General features: G+C 58.1%; 2 protein-coding genes and 1 long non-coding RNA gene across 6 annotated transcripts; 2 read left to right on the top strand and 1 right to left on the bottom strand.

The window, feature by feature from the left end:
* The first annotated feature begins 511 nt into the window (after nucleotides 1–511).
* Nucleotides 512–2,334, top strand: DCTN6 (dynactin subunit 6). The gene is made up of 7 exons (XM_057386522.1): nucleotides 512–593; nucleotides 734–798; nucleotides 869–974; nucleotides 1,611–1,699; nucleotides 1,885–1,932; nucleotides 2,018–2,160; nucleotides 2,236–2,334. The coding sequence occupies exons 1-7, from the start codon at nucleotides 571–573 to the stop codon at nucleotides 2,332–2,334; spliced, it is 573 nt and encodes a 190-aa protein (XP_057242505.1). The 5' UTR covers nucleotides 512–570.
* Nucleotides 1,699–12,479, bottom strand: LOC130585858 (uncharacterized). Its single transcript, XR_008966638.1, has 6 exons — nucleotides 11,768–12,479; nucleotides 9,520–11,222; nucleotides 7,304–7,370; nucleotides 3,197–3,878; nucleotides 1,949–3,011; nucleotides 1,699–1,831 (listed from the first exon to the last, which is right to left on the bottom strand). It is a non-coding gene; the product is annotated as an uncharacterized LOC130585858 (long non-coding RNA).
* RBPMS (RNA binding protein, mRNA processing factor) lies at nucleotides 4,625–16,364 on the top strand. Of its 4 annotated transcripts, XM_057386521.1 has the most exons (8): nucleotides 4,625–4,766; nucleotides 10,483–10,560; nucleotides 10,753–10,791; nucleotides 10,900–10,962; nucleotides 11,641–11,791; nucleotides 14,256–14,325; nucleotides 15,584–15,689; nucleotides 16,300–16,364. In XM_057386521.1, the coding sequence occupies exons 1-8, from the start codon at nucleotides 4,704–4,706 to the stop codon at nucleotides 16,303–16,305; spliced, it is 576 nt and encodes a 191-aa protein (XP_057242504.1). In that variant the 5' UTR covers nucleotides 4,625–4,703; the 3' UTR covers nucleotides 16,306–16,364. The 4 variants fall into 4 exon arrangements, with proteins under 4 accessions (XP_057242504.1, XP_057242501.1, XP_057242502.1 ...); XM_057386518.1 differs by lacking the exon at nucleotides 16,300–16,364 and having other exon boundaries at nucleotides 15,584–15,878; XM_057386520.1 differs by lacking the exons at nucleotides 15,584–15,689; nucleotides 16,300–16,364 and adding an exon at nucleotides 12,475–12,605 and having other exon boundaries at nucleotides 4,626–4,766; nucleotides 14,256–14,318.
* The last annotated feature ends 252 nt before the right edge of the window (nucleotides 16,365–16,616 follow it).

The raw sequence follows: 16,616 nt of genomic DNA, 5'->3' as shown, positions 1-16,616 counted from the left end.
CCCCCTCACCTGTCTGGGGTCTGTCCTGACCCCAAAATGCAGGATTGGGGCTCTCTGCTCAAACCCTTAAATGCCTGGATGAGCCTCGTTTCGCCGTCCCCAAACAGGACTCGAGTGTGTTTCACCGCCCTAAGACTGCCCAGCYGGGGCTGGTTCCCAGCGCGGGACTTGGAGCCCCCCAAAAAACACAGGACTTGGTGTTCATCTCTGAACCATAAAAAAAACAAAAAAAAACCAACCTGCCTGATTTATTTATTTCGGGACCCTAAAGCGAGCCAGGTGGGCCTGGTCCGCCCAAACACGGGAGCCGGTGTCTGTTTGTCAAGCACGACCACGCAGGATTCTCTCTGAAACCCCAAACACCAGTCGGTTTCTGTTTCCCGGTGCCCGGCTCAGCCACACCCCTTTCCTCGCCCCTTTCCTCACCTGTGCCAGGCAGGCCCCGCCCCGCCCTTCCCGGGGTTCCGGGGGTTCCGGGAGGAGCGGTCAGGCCGGGCGGGGGCACTGCCGGGACCGGCACCGCCCGCAGCCCCGGAGCCCCGCCCCGCGCAGGCGCCGCTGGCCGCGGCCATGGCGGAGAAGGCGCAGAAGAGGTGAGTCCCGATCCCCCCGAGATCCCTCCCCATTCTCGCCCGATTCCTCCCACACCCACCCCGGGACGCGCCCTCCGCTCCCCGCTTCTCCGCCCGGTCCCGGGCCGGACCCCCCGTGACCGCCCCGTCGCTCCCCGCAGCGTGAAGATCGCGCCGGGCGCCGTGGTGTGCGTGGAGAGYGAGATCCGCGGGGACGTGACCATCGGTAAGGGCCCCGTTCCCCACCCCCGGCCCCGCGGGGAGCGGCGCGGGGTGACGCCGGGCTGTCCCCGCAGGGCCCAGGACCGTGATCCATCCCAAGGCCCGCATCATCGCCGARGCGGGGCCCATCGTCATCGGGGAAGGGAACCTGATCGAGGAGCAGGCGCTCATCATCAACGGGTCCGTGCCACACCCGGGGGGGCTTAAAAACACTGGGGAGGTAGAGTTTATTGAAGAAAAGATCACCAAACGTCGTGCTTTTGTGTTCACGTGTGGCGCTATGGCTTGGGGAGAAGCCACAGAATCACAGAATTATCAAACGTTAAATGTTTGAAGGGACCTTGAAGCTGATCTCATACCACCCCTCCTGCCGTGGGCAGGGACACCTTCCCCTGTCCTAGGTTGCTCCAGACCCTGTCCATCCTGGCCTTGAGCCCTTCCAGGGCTGGGGCAGCCACTGTTGCCCTGGGCAACCTGTTCCAGTGTCTCACGCCCCTCAGTGTAAAGRTTTTCTTACATATAACTAACCCAAATTTTCCCTCCTTAAATGCTTGCCCATTACTCACTGTTCTGTCACTGCAGAGTGACAGAGTATTCTCCAGCCTCCCTGTAGGGCCCCTTCAGACACTGCAAGGTTGCTAAATGCCCCGTTTGTATCCTCCTTAAGCTGACAAAGTAGAAGCAGTCTGGAAATTCTGACAATCCAGCTCAGTTGGGTGGGATATCCATAGCTTCAGCCTGTCACAAAATCCAGCTGCCACGCAGGACACTGTCATCATGATCTCAGGCACGGAAATGTGTTCTTCCTTCCTGCAGCTATCCAGAGAATATAACCCCAGAGAGTGAAGATGTGGAGCCCAAGCCCATGGTCATCGGCACCAACAATGTTTTTGAGGTCGGGTGCTGTATCCTTTCTGTGCAGGGACAAACCATCTGTGCTTCTGGATCCCTCCAGGGGGAAGCATCTGTGGGCTCTGTCAGGGTTCAAGTGGCCCAGGGCTGGGTGGTGCTTTGAAAATGGCATCAGGGTTTTTCACCTGTCGAAAAAAAAGCAAAGCATTTTACAGTTTTGCTTAGCACAGACCTRTAGATTCCCAAGCGATGAAGGTGGGAGACAACAACGTCATTGAATCCAAAGGTAATTCTCAGCTTACCATCGCGCTCCTATAAATGCTGTGGGGACAATCCTCACAGGGATTCCTCTCTCTCCCTCTCCCTGGCAGCGTTTGTGGGCAGGAACGTGATCCTGACGAGCGGCTGCATCATCGGCGCCTGCTGCAACGTCAACACGTACGAGGTGATCCCGGAGAACACCGTCATCTACGGGGCCGACTGCCTGCGGCGCGTGCAGACCGAGCGGCCGCAGGTGCGTGTGTGACACGGGGACACGCTGCCACCTCCCCTCYGGCTGCTCCCTCACCTCCCCTGCCTCCCTTTCCAGCCCCAGACACTGCAGCTGGATTTCCTGATGAAGATCCTGCCCAACTAYCACCACCTGAAGAAGACCGTGAAGGCCTCGTCCACCCCTGTCAAGAGCTGAGCACTCACCCCCTGCTTCCAGTGCCTGTTCCGGTGTTTGGTCCTGGGAAGCACCGCACACTCCAGGAAGCATCCGGTCTTCACATCCCTCATTCCATCAATCGATTTCTTGCTTATTTGTGTCATTTATTTATCTCACACTGGGAATCTCAGACCTGCTTTGTGTCTGTTGTCTCTCACGYGTTAACTCTGTTGTTCGTGCTTTGTTTTGGGAATAAAACACCCCCTGTTCTGTCCAAGGGAACCGCAGCCCTTTGACTGCAGTGTGCAGTGCCTGGGTCACACAAGCGCGGTCRGGGCGGGTGTCACACGTCACTCCCGGGGACAGCCCCGGTGCCACCTCCCCGCTCCTCGCCCGTCGCGCCGGCAGAGGGCGATGTGGCCCCGCGTTCCTCGGGGGTCCCGGCCCCGCATCCGCATCCACGCCGGCCCTGGGATGGGAAAGGCTCCACGGACCYGGTGTCACCCTCTGCCCCTTCCCCCGAAGGCTGCTCCTGCTCGGTTTACCTCCCAGAACGGAGCTGAACCTCCTCCATTTGTTCCACTGAAGCCTCGAGAATCGCCACGCTTCCCAGCCACAGAGTCCCCATCGTCCACAACTTCCCCTTCTATCCCTGTGTGACACAATCCAGTCTTCTGTCCTGGCACAGATGGACATCGATGCTGCAGCAGAAATTCCTGTAGGAAAGAGGGAGAGAAGAGAGGGCATCAGCAACCACCACAGAAGAACCCCCATTTAATGTGGGGACACGGGATTTTGGCTTGGCACGTGGGGTTCCAAGGCGAGGAAGCAGTGCAATAGCCGCTGGAGCCAATTGGATTTTCTCCCCACGCCCAGTTTGATGGCTACGAAAAATCCAAACCTGCCCTTTTTCTGGTTTGGGATTCCAAACTGGGTTCCAGCGCTGCAGCTCTTCCCCAAAGCTGAGTCCAAATAAGGGTTGTGAATATTGTCCCGCCTGCTGTCCAGCCAGAACCTTTTGTGTCTGTGCTGGGGGGGAAACAACGGGAGATAAAACACATCACATTCTCCCCCTGCTGAAAACCTACCCCAAAAGCCAGAGGCTCCAGCAGATTTGGGTGATTAGATTGGTCCCTGTGCTCTGATTCCCTCTGGGAGTCAGCTGCCCTTGTAGCCAGACACTTCCCGCTCCCCTAAATCCACCTGGCGCAGCTCATTTCCAACTCGCTCCCGGCAGGAGAGGTTCTGCCCTGTAAATCACTGCTGCGAGGAGGCTGCAAAGCCGGCGGTGGCCAAGCTGTGTCCCCTGGGCAGCCGGCAGGACACGCAGGCAGCTGCCCCCAGCTCTGTCTCGGCCGGTGAGGCGCAGAAAGGCGAGCRGTGACCTTAAGCGCCCGTTGGGAAGGAGCCCTGTGCCACGGCAGGATGTCCTCGGCGTCACCTCCGCTCCCCGAGCATTGTGCGCAGGCAGCACCTGCTCTGGCCGCAGCTGCCGCTCTCCACCCCGAGGGGCTCCRTCACGCTGCTCCGGGGCCGAGTGCGGCCCTGCGGGACCACAGGCGGTTCCTTGGGGTTATGCAGGGCTGAAAAAACCCGACACAGAGCTCTGGAATGAAGTGTGCTCSATGCCAGGCCCAGCACGGGCTCAACAAAAGCCCAGCCTAAGCAGGAAGCCTAAATACAATGGCTGGGCACGGACGGGGAGGGGTTGAGCACCCAGGTGGGGCTGGTTGGGGTGATGAGCCCCCACTGGTCCCCCACACTGCCCCCAGCCTTGCACCCGGTGTCGCCAGCAGTGTCCCCTCCTCTGCCCCACAGCCCTGACGCATTCACAACCCTGGAACCATGCCCCATGTCCCCAGCCTTTTGTCCTGTGACCCCAGCACTGTGTCCTTGTCCTGTATCCCCAACCTTCCATCCTGTATCCTCAGTCAATGTCCCGTGTCTCCGGGACTGTGTCCCATCTGCCCAGCGCTGTCCTATACCCCCAGCCCGTGTCCCGTGTCCCCGGGACAGTGCCCATCTCCCCGTCCTTGTGCCCCGTGTCCCCAGCCTTGTATCCTGTGTCCCCAGCCCCATGTCCTAGACGGTGTTCCATGTCTCCAGGGTTGTCCTGTATTCCCAGCTGTGTCCTGTGTCCCCAGCCTCGTATCTTGTGCTCCCGGCACCGTGTCCCGTGTCCCTCAGCCCCGTGTCCCGCGTTCCCAGCCCCGCATCGCGCCCACCCCGCGCTGCTCCATCCCCCCGCGCCCCGCTCCGTCCCCGCCGTTCCGCCGCGCCCCCGCCCCGTCCCTCCCCGGCCGCGCCGCCCCGCCCCGTCCCCCCCGCCGCCGCCGGGACCAGCCTCCAGCGCCGCCCGCCCGGACGCGGCTGCCGCCGGCGGGACGAGGAGCCTGGCCGGTCGCACCATGAGCAGCGTCCCCGCCGACCGGGAGAGCGGCCCCGCCGACACCGGCCTGCCAGAGGAGGAGGTACCGGGGACACACACACGGGGATCTGGGGCGGAGGAGGGGGGCTCCGGCATCTCCCTCCCCACCCGCGACCCCCGGGGGCTGCGCTCCRCGGGTGCCCACGCACCCACGCGGGATGGGGGTTCCGCGCCGAGGGGGTCCCGTCGGTTTCCGCGGCTCCCGATAGCCGTGGCTGCTGCGGGGGAGACAGGGACGAGCGGCGGGAGCGCATCCCCGCTCTCGGGARCACCCCCGTTCACCGCCCGCATCCCCCCTGGCTCCCCGCAAACGCTCCTCCGCCTCGACGGAAGGATCCTGCGGGCGCGGGGAACCCCACTCGAGACACGCATCTGTCCGAGGGGGCAAACCAGGCTCCCCCCGGTCCCGGTCCCGGTGCGTGGTGCTGCCGGTGCCGGTGGGTACCGTGCATGCAGCGGCCGCGCATCTCTTTCCCGTGGGTCTCACCCTAAAGATGACCGAAACGCTCCCATCCCCACGGGAGACCAACCCCACACCCCGCCACGGTGAGAACTGGTTTTCTTCATTCCAGCCGCAAAGTTCCTGGTTTTGCCCGTGACCTTGAGATGGGAGTTTGGACTTTGGGAGGGTGAGAGCGGGAAGATTCCTATCTGAGATCTATTCTTCCTCTTCACCCTCCACCCGCTGGGCTGCTCCRGCAGGTCGCTGCTGGCTCCCTGCTGGGATCCCTGCTTGGTGGCTGACGCTGGGATCACCGCAGCTCCATCGCCCGCTGCTGGCTGCCTTCATTTGCTTATTCCAGAGGTGGTTCTGGCTTCAAACTTCCCAAAGTTTCCTAAATAACGGGGACTTTTTCCAGTGGTGGCCTTGCGGGGTGTCTGGGAGATGATGCTGCGGCTGTGGCTCGGCTGGGCACGGCGGTGGCAGACATCCATGGAGGCCTGTTGCCTTTTCCATGGCCTGTTCCGTGCTCTGCTCCCGGCTGCATCCGCCTCTTGCACTGCTGATCCTYAGGGACCCCCAGAAATGCTGGACACGGGGAGCCCCACGAGGGGACGGCTGGGAGGTGCCAGGGACACCCACAGTGGCGGGCACACATGAAGAGGGCGGTGGTCACTCGTGCCTGCAAGCCGGGCTCCTCCGAAACCAGGCAGGTATTTTCCCTGCAGGAGTTTTTCCAGCCCGGGCTAGAGGAGCCGGTGCTATTTGTTTAAACGGAGGGGAAGGGGGTTGCCCAGCTACTGTGCCCCACCTTCCCCCTCCCAGGGCTTGCCCTCCGAAAAGAGGGAAAAGCAGCGCCCATCCCGGGAGGTCACTCAGGGTGCTGCCAGGTGGGAAAAGCCCCCACTTGAGCCCCGCTCCYCCTGCCTGCTCCTGTCACCCCGGGTGGCCTCCTCATTCCCATCGTCTGTCCCCTGGGAAGAACCCCCCCGTGCAGGGGAGCTCTGGGCCAGGGGCTTCCCCTCGGAGGAGCCAGAACAATTTGGGARGGCGGTCACGTCACTTCGGCCGGGCGAGAACGGCATGTAAAAGGCTCGGCGGAGGCCTTATTTGGTAGCGGAGTGGCTGGGAAGAGCCCGGCTCGTGGCCCTCGTCCCTGTACCGTGCCAGATCCTTCATCTCGGGGGAACCGTGGTATGGGAAGGGGACCCCGGGGATGGTTTCTGGGGGAATGTGCCCAGCGAGCGGATAAAATTTGGCCCCTCGGCCCCTGTGTTGTTTCCCCCCGTGCTCCTGCTTCCTTTCTTTCCTCCCTGAAGCGTGGGGTGCGGAGGGTTTGGGAGCAAGCTCCAGGCGGGACAGGGACATGTGTGACCCCCGCCTGATCCCGCCGCTCCTCCGCTCTGTTGCAATCCCCCATCTGCTCCCTTGGCTGCTCACTGCCTTTTCCTCTGCCGCTTCCTCGTTCCAGCCCCGGCAGCTCTGGACTCGCTTTTCCCCAAGGGCTGTTCCTCTCCTCCCGTCCTTCACCGGRCGTGCGAGAACCGCGGCTCCCCAGGGAAACGGCTACGGGTGGCCARGCCGGAGATAATCCCGGTCCTCCCGCATCCCCCGGGCCGAGGAGCCGGCATCCCTCGGCCTCAGCCTTGTTTATGTCGGGGAGTTTTGCGGGCTGAAGGCATGCGTACACACAGCCCGGGAATCTAAACCCTGCCGAGGAAGCCGCTCCATTAGCCAAGAGACTATTTATGCCAGGACTAATCCCGGCGGGGCGGGAATGCACCCCGSCGCGGGGGAGGCAGCACCCCGCTTTGCCGGGAATGGGAGGGGAAGCCCTGCTCGCCCTGTTCCGCGGCTCGGTGGCAGCCCCGTGCCATCGCCCGCCCGCTCCCGCAGCGATCCGGTGCCTCCCCGGCGGCGGGCAGTCAGGCGGATAATCGGCTGGTGGAGAATTAAAGCGAGCCCCGCTGGAAGGGGCGGCCGGMCGGAGGGACGGGAGCTGGGCTGAAGGAGGCGATTAAATGCCTCGTGGATGAATCACCCGGACGCCTCCCGCCTCCCCATGGCCTGTTAACGTTTACCGGGGGTGGTTCGGGCAGGGCAGGGAACCGGCAGTGGGACTGTGCCGGCAGACTCACCCGGCATCCCTTCGGGCCATCTGATGAGGTCCGAGCCAGGAAAATGCCCCCGTGGTGCCTCCTTACCCTGGGGAAACAAATCTGGTTTCGTGTGAGGAAGAGGAGGAGGACTGCTGGTGCTCTGACCTCTCCGTGCTGGTGCCATCCCGGGTCCACGCTCTGGAGAACACAGTCACCTCCTGGCACAGAACTTCACCTCCCTTTGCATGTCCCTATCCCTGAGCATCCCAGCAAACCCCCACGGTCCCATTCCATCCCCTCAGCTGGCCCCAGATGGGATGTGGAATTTCAGGGACAACAGAATGGGATGGTGGGATGCAGAGGTGTGAGAGATGAGCCAGAAGTGGGATGGTTTCCAAGGGAGAGGAGAGTAGCAGAGGTGAAATGCACATTTCCTGCAGGAGCAACAAAAACCAGGAGGGGGACAACACGGGTGGGATCCAGCAGCCCTGGCAAATCTGGGAGCTGTGGGGTGCAGCAGCAGAGGAGGACTGTGGAAAGTCATCCCCATGGAAGGAAATCAAGGTTTGAGCTCCTGCACCCATGGCCAGCAGCTTCCTGGAGCAAACATCAACACTTCTGACTTGGAAAAAAAATCTTTGCTTTCATCTCAAGTTTTAAGAAGAAGGAGAGATGGAGAAATGCTCCACGAAAAAAGGAACTGAAAATTGTTCGTAGAGCAGAACCGAAACCAAAACAGCTCAGGCTGTCCAAAAAAACTAGGGGGTTTGGGCTGGGGGAATCCCATGCTCAGACGCCCTTTAATCCTTGCCTCGAGAGCTGTAGGTGTGGCTCTGTCCCATGACATCCTTGGTGTGTGCCTGATCCACTTCCCAGAAGGAATAATTCTTCCCTGTGGAAGAGCATACACCTGCCCCCTGGCAATTTCTCTCTGTAAGGCTTTTTTTTTCTGCTTCAGGGCAGGATTTTGCCCTAAGAGTGCTTCTGGTAAAGGATGGGGACTGAATTCCTGGGATRTCTCAGACAAGAAAACCTGGAGCAGCTCCCTGCGAGCCAAAGCTCCCCTTCCATTTAAGGGCAGGAGTAATATTTCTGCCTAAAATCTTTCCCTTGGCAAAAGGGTATCTGTCCAGCCTGCTGGGATTATCCCCAAGGATGCTCCCTCACTCTGCCAGTCCCACCTGCTTTCTACCCAGCGAAAGGATGCTGTTTACCTGGGACCTACTCAAACATCCCCRGGGCTGGGTACATTTGTGGGGTGCAGATGGGGAGCACCCAGGAGCTTGRATCAATCCCCTGCCCCGGGCCCCAAACACCCTTTTGGGGCTGGAATCCAGCTGGGTGATCCTTTGGAGCCCTTCTCTCTCTTGCCGCTGTATAATTTTACAGATTCAAACTTGGCCGACCYGCGTTTGAACTTGCAAAGAAAACAAGTCATTAGAGAAGCCCTTCCTCTGTGGGGCTGAATTTTGGAGGGTTCCTCGGGATCTTTCATCTCTTCTGTCTTTCTCCCATGTGGCTTTAGGGATAAATGGTCTGGCAAGCTTGGGCACATGGGGTTTGGATTTCAGGGATGCTGCACACTGGCAGAGGGTTCCCCYGCTCTCCCCACCCCCTCTCTGTCACTGGAGCTGTCACCGACGCCTCGGTGTTTCCTCAAAGCTCCCCAGGGAGAGGGGAGGCAGAAAGCCAGGCATGGCTCCAGGGACGATGGAGGCAGGGGACACTGTGCAGGGATGCTCAGCCTCCTYGGGAGGCAAACGCAGCTGGGAGGGTGGATGTGTCCAGGGAGCCAATTCCCTGTGCTCAGGTGGACCTGTGTGAAAGGGAGTATTTCTTCCCTGAGGAAAGGAAAAGTTTCCTTTCTTTATGCTGAATTTCACGGCCACAAGCAGAGCTCCTCCAGGTGAATCCCCCCCAGTGTCTCTATTGGGGGATGGAGCAGCACTGAACACTTSGGGATGCTCCATCCCCCCCTGGTCTCATAAGACAGGCAGAAAGCTGGCAGGGATCCCCTAAGCTGCTTTGGGGGCATCCACCCACCTTGGACAGTCCCAGTGGAGGGCACAGGCTRCCAGGCTGTGCCTGCCTGCAGCCCTGGCTCAGGACGGGGTGAGGATATCCTTGSTCCCCTGATCTCATCCAGCCTGGATGCTGGTACCCGCAGGGATGATGATGGTGATGATAACGTTGGTACCCAGGATGGGCATCACCGGGGTGTTGATACAAAGGCTATGTGCAAACAGCTCGAGTACCTTTTGTTATTTAATAGATATAGGTCAGCCAGAGGTTTTGTTCCACAAAGCAGGAATGTTTGCTGCTCTCAGGCTGGGAGATGCGGGAGATAGCTTATCTGCAAGAGAAAGAAGAAATGTCAGCAAAAGAATAGGCCTGGGCTGGYTGTTTCTGGCTGTTTCCCATGTCTCTTTCCCAGGGAATGGGGYAGGCAGGGTGCCTGGCCAAAAAAATTAAATAAAATACATCGAGGTTTTCCCTCCTCCAGCTCAAAATGTTTGGATGAGATTTTGGGGATGAGGAGAGATGAAMCGGCAGCAGATCCAGTTCCCCACACTGCTCTCCTGGTTACGAGCTGGTTGGAAAGCAAAACCATCCCAGCACAGGGTTTGCCCAACCCTGAGAAGTCCCATATTCCCCCTGGGGGTGCTGGGAGCAGGATTTCTGCCAAACACCCCAGCTTTTAGAATGCTGCACCATGACAAACATTAGATTCACCCAAAAAGGATAAAAACCCCTTAAATGGTGACTTTTACAATCCAGCTCCGTCCAAACCAGGGCCATTCCTCCAGGAGGAAGAGCTGGGGTTTACTTCTCCCCKTCCTTAATGAGCTGCTGCAATTAAATTGAGACAATAGGCATTGTCTGTGGAGTCTGGGATCTGCTGGGGATCCGCTGGAGATGACGGGACAAATYTTGTTTGCCAGCCTGGGGTAGGAAGGGATTCTGCGAGCTCTTTGTCCTGGAGAGCACTTAGAGGGGSGAGGACAGGTCTCTGTTACCTTTCCATGGTGCCTTGGCAGCTTCTTCCGGGGCCACCTGAAGGATGAGTACACCCCTCCTAAAAATTCAGCATCACTCAAGTGTGGCTTAAGGCTTTTGGCTGCCCAGGAGGTCCCTTCCCCTTGGGCTAGCTAGTTTCTCTGGTTGCAGGAAGTATGGGATGAGAGAGGTCCCCAGGAACCTCCTTTCTTCTTTTCCAGGTGAGGACACTCTTTGTCAGTGGGTTGCCTCTGGACATCAAGCCCCGAGAACTTTACCTGCTGTTCAGACCCTTTAAGGTAACAAAYTGGGGAGGGAAAGTGGGGCTGAAAACATGGGCCTGACCCCTGCCTTAGTCCCATGGCCCCAAACAACTTGCTGGGATCTGGGAGCCTACAGGTTCTCCTCACAAAGTTTATTTCAGTCAGTTTATTCAGTTATTATTTAATCGTGGGCATCTCCAACAAACACCCTTTGTTCCTTCCTTGCAGGGGTACGAAGGGTCTCTCATCAAACTCACCTCCAAGCAGGTAGGAGCTGCTCCAAGGGGGGCAAACATCCCACCATTCCCTGGGGTGAGGGGCTCCCCCTTTTGCCCCCCACCAACCTGACTGATGCCTCCTGTCCTTCCTCCACAGCCCGTGGGCTTCGTCAGCTTTGACAGCCGCTCCGAGGCGGAGGCAGCGAAGAACGCGCTGAACGTGAGTGTGCCTGGCCCAGCCACTCCATTTTTCCATTTCCCTGTCCCCAGATATTCTCTGAATTCCTCTGTCCCAGGGATGTGCATCTCCCATGCCAGCTAGCTCCATGGCATCCCCATCCCCTGGGGGCTGCACCCCTCTCACCTTTCTCAGGGCCATCCAGGAGGGCTTCAAAACTCAGGATTTTTGCCGTAGATAAAAGTCAGAGGCAGCATTCCTAGCGTCTCCTGTTTATTCAGCAGGAAAAATCCCAGTTATGTCTGCAAAAAGAGAAAACAAATTTCACTTTCTTTTYGCAACAAGAAGTTACCTGGAAATAGTCCCTGGCAGACCCATGTGGAGCTGGTTCTCAAATTCCTCCCCAGTGCTCCCCACGTTTTGGTTTGGGGTTGGTTTTTTTCCTTGTCTTCATTTTCAATGTAAAACTTTTTTTTTTTCTGGCTCTGCTAATCCCTCTGGATAAGAGCTCGGCCTTGCGGGATGCCGACTGCCAAATATGGTGCCGATGCTAAAGATGCCGGAGGAATGCGAGCCGCCTCGGGGCCCGGCAAATTAGCTCATTTCAGGGCTGGAAGTTGAAAAAACCCATAAATAACGGGGAGTTATTTTTGCTGCGGGGCCGGCACGCGGCGGTGCTCGCCCACCCGCCGCGCCTCCTTCCCTCCTTCCTTCCCCCAGGGCATCCGCTTCGACCCCGAGATCCCGCAGACGCTGCGGCTGGAGTTTGCCAAGGCCAACACCAAGATGGCCAAGAACAAGCTGGTGGGCACCCCGAACCCCAGCACCCCTCTCCCCACYGCAGTACCTCAGTTCATCGCCCGGGAGCCCTGTGAGTACACCCTGCACGGCCAGCAGGGTTCGGGGTGGCAGGCACCAGGGGCCATCCTCGGGAAAACCCTTTATTCCAGGAATGTGATGTCATGCAGAGATCACRGGTGGATGTGGCGTGCCAGGTCTATGGTCTGGGATGCTGGAAGGAGCAGGGATGCCTCAGTGGGGTGGTGAAGGGGAATGCCAGCTCCAAGTGGAAGCAGCAGTACSTGCTTGCTGCGTGGTGGCACGTGCTGGGGATTCCCAAAGGCTGCTGCTGTGCTGGAGAGGACCTGGGACAGGTGACAGCCAGCCTGGCACAGTGCCTGGGAGCAGGATGAGGTCTCAGCAGAGACTGCTGCTGTGAGTGCTCCGTACCTGTTTCTGCTTCTGGAGGAGCTTCTCTCGCACGGACGCTGGTTCCTCCCCTCGCTGTTGCACACAGGCATGAGCTGCACACTCTCTTCTGCTGGATCCCCAGGATCACTGAACCTCTTGGAAATGATGCCCCCAGCCCCACAGCATCGCTTGCCCCACGTTATCCCAGCGGGCAAATTCTGTGTTGGCTTTGCGCGTCGGCTCTTGGTGGCATCTCCCACTTTTCTGGGGCAGCTCTTCTCCCGCCTCGGGGGGAGAAGGAAGGACACAGCGAGGGCTGCAGCCCTGCCATCACTGTTAACTCTCCCTCTTCTTCTCTTGCAGATGAGCTCACAGTGCCTGCACTTTACCCCAGTAGCCCTGAAGTGTGGGGGCCGTACCCTCTGTACCCAGCGGAATTAGCACCTGCTCTACCTCCTCCTGCTTTCACCTATCCCGCTTCGCTGCACGCCCAGGTAATTCTGACCCATCCACCATCACCGCTCACCCTCCCCTTCCCTTGGGTGCTCCCCGCACCACTAACTCTGCCCGGCTAACAGGCACTCCCTCCCACTCCCTGACATTTAGGGAAGGCTCCCAAAGGGAGCTGAGCACTGACAGGGGTCCTATCTCTCCCCAACCACCTCTGTGCCCTCCTACCTTCGCTGGTGCCTGTGGTGGGGCAGCTGGGAGAGAGGAGGGAAGGATGGTGACGCTCTCAGGGTCTGGGCCATCCCCATTGCTCCTGGCACCGAAGCACCCATCCRGCTGCCAGTGTGACATGAGGGCTCCAGAAGCCCTGGCTGCCCCTGGAGCATTGCTGGGATGAGGCGTGCCGGATGTGGGCTGTGAAGCCAAGCAGCTCTGACGGGGAGGAGAGGGAAGCGCAGCACAAATGGAGCAGCCATCTTTTATTGACGAGGTGCTGCCTTTCTGCCACTGCTGGTGGCCCCCGATGGCAGCATGTACCTGTTAAAAATTAACCATCCGCCTGGGAGAGGAGCAGGGGAAAAAGGAGAAGGGGAAATGGCAGAGGAAGAGGATTTCTTTGCGGTGCCAGCCTTGCAGCATCAGCTGGGGCAAGACCCCTGCCTTGGGGGGGGAAAGGGCAGCTGCCTCCTCAGCACCCGTGCTGGACRTCATCCCGGTTTTCACTCCTTGCTGTCGGCTCCAGCTCAGTGATGAGCAGGAGGAAACAAGCGCMTGGAAACAGATTTGCTGGATAAACTGCATCCAAAAGGATTTTGGCCTTGGCCTGGCAGGATTGAGCCAGGTTATCCAGAGCCACCATCACTAGGAGGTGGAGCAGCYAAGGGCTGGTTTGAGCAGGAGGGTRAGGAAAAGTGCTCAGCATGCAAACCATCCACAGCTTTTGGATGAAACTCCATCCTTTTGGGCCCTGCTGTTCATAGGAAGAGCAGTGGTAAATATTATTACAGCTACGTACTTGCCTTGTCAAATAACTGCTAACAGGCAGCACCTGCCCTGCTCGGGGAAGCGCACAGCCAAGGAAGCGGAGGCATACGGAAGCTCTGAGGGTCCTTGGGGAAAACCCAGGCCGAGACCTGATGTTAGACAGAAGCAGTGTTATCTGATGTGAAATATCAGCGTGGTGGGGAGGGTGGAGGTGGCACCTCCCCCTCCTCCTGTGCAGCTGCCAGCACTGTGGGTTTGCTGGGAGGGCACTGGAGACTGCTCGACCATCCAAACTGGAGCTGCTTCACTGGATCCTGCAGACAGCAGTGGGACCAGGAACCACAGGATGGACACTGGGCCTCACTTGGAGTCATCTGGCAGAGCACTGAATTTGCACGCCAAATTTTGGCATCTGATATTTTCCGCCCTGTTTCAAGTGGGCTCTGCAGGAGCTGAGAAGGATGAGCTCASTCCTGCTCAGTGGGACCATGGTGCTGTCGTCCCTGCTCCATCCTTCTGGAAGCAGCAATGTCAGGGGCTGTGCTCAGCCCCAGTGTTACTGTTGSACTTGGAGCTGGGGTGGCTGTAGTGTTTGTGTTCCAACCTCCCTCCGCCCTGTGCCTGGGAAAAGGCAGGAAAAGGGAGCAGCCTGATGTCACCAGGGTGGGCAGCCACCCCCCTCTCACCTCGTGTTCCCCTTGCCTTTGCAGATGCGCTGGCTCCCTCCCTCCGAGGCTGGTTCTCAGGGCTGGAAGTCCCGTCAGTTCTGCTGAATACCGGGTGAGTGTCACTGTCCCACTCCCATTCTGTGCTGGCTGGGGGCCACCTCCTCCTGTACCCTGGGCTTCCCCCGCTGTGACTCCTGGAGTCTCCAGCAGCTCAGGGTAGATGGCCACCTTACAGCAGACACCCAAAGTCCAGTTGCCCTCCTTGTCCCCCGGAAAGGGATGTCTTTGCCACCATTCACCCCAACACTTTCCCAAAGGTCCTGGGGCAGGATGAAAAGGCACCGTGCCGGGGTAAGGTTGTGATGGAAAAGAAGGCAGCCCTAACACAATCACCTCATTAAACCTTAAGGAAAGTTATCCAGACATCCCAGGGTGGTGGGGCTGCCAAAACGAAAAGCACCCAGCAGGAGGGAGGCACCGATCCCATTCCATCTGGGACCTCTTTGGATGGAAAAAGCCTCACAAGATACGCTCTGCAAATAACTTTGGCCTTTTGTGGATAAATAAACAGAGGAGATTCAAATGGAAGAGCGAAGAGAGGCTTGGTGAACACTGAGTACTGCTTGCCCTGTGATCCCAGCCTGCCTAGGCCATCCCAGCTAGGAACCATCCCTGCTGGGAAGCCTCCTGCTTCCACACCCACCTGTGGAGAAACACCAGTGGATCCAGAGCTCGCATGGCACTGCTCTGTTCATTGCCTGGCATCTGCAGCCTTGTGCCACGAGGTCACTCAGCCACRAAAGCAGGAGGCCGAGCCCTGGCTGCAGCCAGCCCCAGACTTGGATCCATAAAGAATTCATCAGCTATTTTGGGCCCAGCAGATAAAAATAGGGAGTAAGCAAGGCTTTGGGAACCAATGGTTCTTCCAAAATATGCAACAAGCCAATGTTTSCAGATAAAATGTAAGCAGAGCTGCATTTGGGAAGGGGAGATGAGCAAATCCCTTGAAACAGGTCCACCAGCCCAGGAGCCACARTGGGTGGTGAGGATGGAGGGTCAGGGGATCTCCTGTTTCCCTTCCAGGCTCCTCCAGATGGGAAGGGCACATCCCAGTGAGGGTTTGGCTGAGGGCCTTGCTCTCCTGCCTGCATCTGTCTGGTATTTGCTCCCTGGAGCCCATCAGGGTGGGGCTAATCACAGAATCAGTCAGGTTGGAAAAGACCCMTGAGATCACCAAGCCCMATCTTTGGCCCAACACCACCGAGCTGCAAGCGCCGACTTTGGCCACAGTGAAATCACCTCTCCCCACAGCACACTGACCTCAGTTCCCAGTGCCAACGTCCCTCACCCTCTGCTGTGTCCTCCCGCAGGTCTCAGGTGTGTGATGGTGGCCTACAGTCAGTCTTGTGGGTATTARTGGAGTCTTCCAAGGCGGCTACTGGGTTGGTGTGCTCTCCACAGGACCACAGTGTGCTGGTAAGGACACGGCCCCGTGGCTYGGCTGCTTTGGGAAGGGGGCAGAGGAGTGAGGAAGCCAACACAAGTTCCCCRAGGGAACGTGCAGGGAACAGGCCTGGAGGTCGACACGACCCTGGGGCTGCTCCTGCCTCTGCCAGAGAACCACGGCTCTGCCATTGCTGCCTTTATCGCCGTTATCTGGGGTGAGAGTTTCCACAGCCAAGGAATGCCTCTCGGCTTTGAATTACCCCCGGTAATCTCATCTCCGTCCTTGCTTCCTGCCTTGGATCAACAGAGACTGAATTCCTCCTAAGTGCAAAATTCAAATTTAACTCTCAGCTTCCCAGTTCAAACCCTGGGGGCTACAGCCACTGGAAGGAACAGATGGGGATCAGTGGGGTTCTTCATGCCTGGGATGCTATGGTCTCTCCCCGCAGGCATTYCCCACCTTGTCCTTTCCCTGCCAAACAACTGTCCTTGGAGCGTGGTCCTGTCATGGATTTTCCAAAACAAGCCTCCCTCTCCCCTATGTTGCTTCCTTCCATGAAGGAAGAGAGATTAACCACAGCCCTTTTTCCTCCATCAAGCTGCTTTTTTTTTTTTTTAACACCTCTCTTTGTTGTTTCAGGCTTGAAAAAAACCCTCACACAAGTTTGGATTCCTCCAAGACTTTCCCACAGCCTCTATCACACATCTGCTCTCCTAGAAGAAAAAAGAAAAACATACCTAGTAATAATATTTTCCTCTTTTACACTGTATATTTGTAAGGAAGAGTGTGTTACTCCCGAAAGCATGGTTTGACAGGCATTGTTGTAATGTTTGAAAAGACTTTTCAAACAGAACCATAGGAAAGCAGACTACAGAAAAAAAAAAGAAAAAAACTAAGGAAAAAAAACCAAAACAAGAGCAAGTATTTTTGTACCAAAGCTCCTCAAGAGGACAATC

Source organism: Malurus melanocephalus, unplaced genomic scaffold (assembly GCF_030028575.1).
Source record: "Malurus melanocephalus ecotype Western Australia unplaced genomic scaffold, MMel_1.1 scaffold_980, whole genome shotgun sequence".
Taxonomy (NCBI): domain Eukaryota; kingdom Metazoa; phylum Chordata; class Aves; order Passeriformes; family Maluridae; genus Malurus; species Malurus melanocephalus.
The sequence above is the reverse complement of the archived record's forward strand: the minus strand, read 5'-3'. Positions and strand labels throughout refer to the sequence as shown.